At 45.5% G+C, this 4444-nt stretch overlaps 1 protein-coding gene across 1 annotated transcript; it reads left to right on the top strand.

Moving 5' to 3' along the window:
• The first annotated feature begins 260 nt into the window (after positions 1-260).
• Positions 261-2171, top strand: LOC109160614. Its single transcript, XM_019308890.1, has 2 exons — positions 261-1250; positions 1416-2171. The coding sequence occupies exons 1-2, from the start codon at positions 261-263 to the stop codon at positions 2169-2171; spliced, it is 1746 nt and encodes a 581-aa protein (XP_019164435.1).
• The last annotated feature ends 2273 nt before the right edge of the window (positions 2172-4444 follow it).

The raw sequence follows: 4444 nt of genomic DNA, 5'->3' as shown, positions 1-4444 counted from the left end.
ACCTGCAGGTGTTAAGGCGTTTTTATATAGGTCGTGTTTGGGGGGTGTTACAGTTGGTATCAGAGCCTAGGTTTTGAGCCTAGGAAGAGTTAAGTCTTGACTTTCTAAGTGGTTAAGTGTGTTTTGAGACCTTTATGCGACCTTAAGAAGCTAAGTGTTAGGCTTAGGACTCTAGGTTGCGCGGTGAGCTCTGTGTTATTTTCTGTTCTTTGCTTGTTTGCTATCTTTTGGTAACCTCGTTGTTGTAGCAGAAGTCTGTGATGCCTCCTCGCCAGCAAACCGCAACGGTTGCAGACGTGAGTGAAGTGGTTAAGAAACCTTGGTTGGCCGAATCTATTAACGCTTCTGGGGTGATTGAGCGGTGGATCCGGAGTGGCACGTCCACAAGAGTAAGTCCTAGTGCAGCTACCTTGCCGGTATTCCGAGATGTAAGAAAGCATGGGAGGATAGAGGTTCATCATCCGGCGGAAGGGTCATTCCAAAAGAGGGTGCTTACCTTAAGTGAAGTTCGAACAAGTGACAGTGACGTAGTAGTGGGAACCTTCCTTGTGCAATCCGTTCCGGCAACAGTCTTGTTCGATTCAGGAGCGTCTAACTCGTTTGTATCACCCGGACTCGTGAAGAAGTTGGGCTTATCTGGGGGCACGGGAGTGAAGTTTAACGTGAAGGTAGCATCGGGAGAAGTTAAGACGTGTGACCGTCTCTTTGAGGGCATCAAGATCAACATCAAGGGAGAAGAGTTCCCTAGCGATCTAATCCAGTACGACTTGGACGGGATAGATGTGGTCTTAGGTATGGACTGGTTGGGGCGATTTAGAGCCCAAATCCTGTGCAAAGATCAGAAGGTGGTGCTACGAGGACCCAGTGGGAAAAGGGTGTCATATCGGGGAAAGATGGAAGAACCCGGGATTAAGCTAGTGTCTATGACAAAGATGAAGAGGTATATGGATAAAGGCAATGAGTTATACTTGTGTTCGGTCGAGAACTTGAAGGCAAAAGGAGAGGTAGCTCAATCTATACCCGTTGTCCGTGAATTTCTTGATGTATTTCCCGAGGAAATACCGGGTATGCCTCCTACTAGGGAAGTGGATTTCTCAGTGGACCTTATGCCAGGCACGACACCCATTTCTAAGGCCCCATATCATTTGGCTACGCCAGAAATGCAAGAGTTGAAGACCCAATTACAAGAACTCCTTGACAAAGGTTATATCCGGCCAAGTACATCGCCATGGGGAGCTCCGGTTTTGTTTGTAAAGAAGAAGGACGGAAGTATGAGGTTGTGTATCGACTACCGGGAGCTGAACCAAGTTACCATCAAGAACAAATACCCCCTCCCAAGAATCGACGACTTGTTTGACCAACTCCGCGGCGCGGGAGTGTTTTCCAAAGTTGACCTGAGGTCGGGGTACCATCAGATAAAAGTAGCAGACAAGGACATTCCTAAGACTGCGTTTCGAACTCGGTACGGTCACTACGAGTTTACGGTTATGCCGTTTGGGTTGACTAATGCCCCTGCAGTTTTTATGGACTTGATGAACAGGGTGTTCAAACCCCACCTCGATGATTTTGTGATCGTGTTCATCGACGATATTTTGGTCTATTCGAAAGATAAGAGGGTGCATGTTGGACATCTTCGGACGGTACTTCAAATCTTGAGGGAGAAGCAGTTATACGCCAAGCTCTCTAAGTGTGAGTTTTGGAAAGACAATGTGACGTTTCTAGGCCATGTGATTGATAGTAGGGGGATTTCTGTGGATCCGGACAAGATACGGGCAGTGAAAGATTGGACTGTACCTTCATCGATGGCGGAAGTAAGAAGTTTTCTTGGTTTAGCGGGTTATTATCGAAGGTTTGTTTTGGATTTCACCAAGGTGGCTCAACCATTGACTAAGTTATTAAGGAAAGAAGTGCCTTTCGTTTGGGATCAAGATTGTGAGTTAGCATTTCGAGATTTGAAGGAGAGGCTCATGACTGCACCATTCTTAATATTGCCATCAGGAACGGAAGGGTTTGAGGTATATAGTGATGCGTCCAAGAAAGGACTAGGTTGTGTGTTGATGCAAAATGGGAGAGTGATTGCTTACACCTCACGCCAGCTTAAAGTTCACGAAGAGAATTACCCTACACACGATTTGGAATTGGCCGCCGTAGTGTTTGCTCTGAAGATTTAGAGACATTACCTATATGGGGTGCGTTGCAAGATCTTCACGGATCACAAGAGTCTCAAATATATCTTCACCCAAAAGGATCTCAACATGCGACAACGAAGGTGGTTGGAGCTCATCAAGGACTACGAGTTGGATATTCAGTATCACGAAGGAAAAGCTAACGTAGTGGCGGACGCCTTAAGTCGGAAATCGAAGCATACCGCCAGTTCTATTTGGGTAGTGGCGGATGAACTTTGTAAGGAGCTCCAACGGATGAACTTGGAAGTGGTGGAACAGGGAGATGTTGAGGCAGAAGTTCCTTGCTATAACTTAAGGATTGTACCTACATTTCTGGGAGAAATCAAGGAAGAGCAGCAAAAGGATGCATATTTGACGAAGGTAAGGGATGACCTAGCTAAAGGGAAAGGGGGACCGTTTGAGTTATCTACGGATGGGGTGTTGAGGTACAAAGGCCGTTTATGCATACCCGCGTCATGTGATCAGTGGAAGCGACGGATTTTGGAAGAGGGTCATAATACACCCTATTCGGTCCACCCCGGAGGAGACAAATTATACAAAGACGTGAAGGGCTTCTTCTGGTGGCCTAATATGAAGAAGGAAGTTGCAGAGTTTGTTGGGAAATGCCTTAACTGCCAAAAGGTAAAAGTGGAACGTTGTAAGGTAAAGGGGTTGGTACAACCATTAGAAGTTCCACAAGGAAAGTGGGATTCTATATCTATGGATTTCGTGGGAGGTCTGCCGACAACCCGTTCGGGTAAGGACAAAATCTGGGTGATAGTTGATCGTTTGACTAAGACTGTCCGCCTTATCACAATGAAGGAGACCTGGACAATGACACAGTTGGCTCAAGCTTATGTCAACCAAGTGGTAAAGTATCATGGAGTTCCGAGGGATATTGTCTCCGATAGGGACCCAAGGTTCTTGTCCCAATTTTGGAAATCCTTGCAAGCAGCTCTTGGAACCAAACTAAGTCTCGGTACTGCTTTCCACCCGCCACCAATGGGTAAACAGAGAGGACTATACAGACTATCGAAGATATGTTGAGAGCTTGTATGCTAGATTTTCAAGGGTCTTGGGAGGACCATTTGGATTTGATCGAGTTTTCTTACAACAATAGTTATCATTCGAGCATTCGCATGGCACCCTATGAAGCTCTCTATGGACAGAAGTGTCGCAGCCCACTATGTTGGGAGGATCTTGTCAATCCGATAGTGTTGGGACCTCAATACAAGCTTGACACATCCGAGAAAGTTAAACAGATTCAGGAAAGGATGAAAGCGGCTCAAAATCGTCAAAAGTCCTATGCTGATTTGGCTAGGAGGCAAGTGGAGTTCTCGGTTGGGGATAAAGTTTGGTTGAAAATATCTCCTACCCGGGGAGTAATGCGGTTTGGAAAGAAAGGGAAGTTGAGCCCTAGGTTTATAGGCCCGTATGAAATCCTGGAGAGGGTTGGGAGTTTGGCTTACCGTTTGGCGTTGCCTATGGAGTTGGAAAGGGTGCATAACATGTTCCACGTATCGCAGCTCAAGAGATATGTTCACGACCCGGCTCATGTTTTACCACCAGAAGTAATACCGATAGATGAAGATTTGTCTTACGAAGAAAGGCCGCTCAGAATTTTTGACTTCAAGACTCGGGACACACGTAGGACATCCGTTAAAATGGTGAAGGTTTGGTGGACACATCATGGGGAAGAGGAAGCTACCTGGGAGCTGGAGTCATCGATGCGGGAGCGGTACCCTGAGTTGTTTGTGGAAGGTACCTCGTTTTCCTCGTTTGTTGCTTGCTTTGTGTGCTTGCTTGTTTTTGCTTGTTGCCTTGTTGTTTAGCTAGCTTGAAAGTTGGTGTTTGGAGTTAGAAGTTTAGTTCTTGGTTGTTGTCTAGAAGTCGGTGGTTGTGTTGAGGATAGAGTTCCTGATGCTCAATCTATCCGTTTGTTAAACTCTTGCCAATCCTTGAATTTGAAATGCCTTCTTTCTTGCTTTGGAATACTTCTTTGCTTTGGAATTCTTGTGAGTTCTTTTGGGGTCTTTGACCAAAAGAGTTTGTTTTTGAACCTCTTGTCACAATGCTGTTTCTTTTCACCGTTTGCTTTTAATTCGTCGTACCCAAGCTTCGGGGACGAAGCTTCTTTAAAGGGGGAGAGGATGTGACACCCCAAAAATCCACATTCAATCCATGGATTAATTGAGTGATTAATCCTATTTTATTTGAGGAATTAATTCCTAAAATCCTGATTTTTAATACTCAAGGACTAGTATTTGACTAGTCAACCT

Source organism: Ipomoea nil, unplaced genomic scaffold (assembly GCF_001879475.1).
Source record: "Ipomoea nil cultivar Tokyo-kokei standard unplaced genomic scaffold, Asagao_1.1 scaffold2854, whole genome shotgun sequence".
NCBI classification, from domain to species: domain Eukaryota; kingdom Viridiplantae; phylum Streptophyta; class Magnoliopsida; order Solanales; family Convolvulaceae; genus Ipomoea; species Ipomoea nil.
Note: the sequence above shows the minus strand (reverse complement) of the source record. Positions and strands in the feature narration are given on the sequence as shown.

Coding starts and splice junctions, on each gene's coding strand:
- LOC109160614 (XM_019308890.1), top strand. CDS start 261: ATGCCTCCTCGCCAGCAAACCGCAACGGTTGCAGACGTGAGTGAAGTG. Junction 1,251..1,415: donor GGGGAGCTCCGGTTTTGTTT/GTAAAGAAGAAG, acceptor GGGTACCATCAG/ATAAAAGTAGCAGACAAGGA.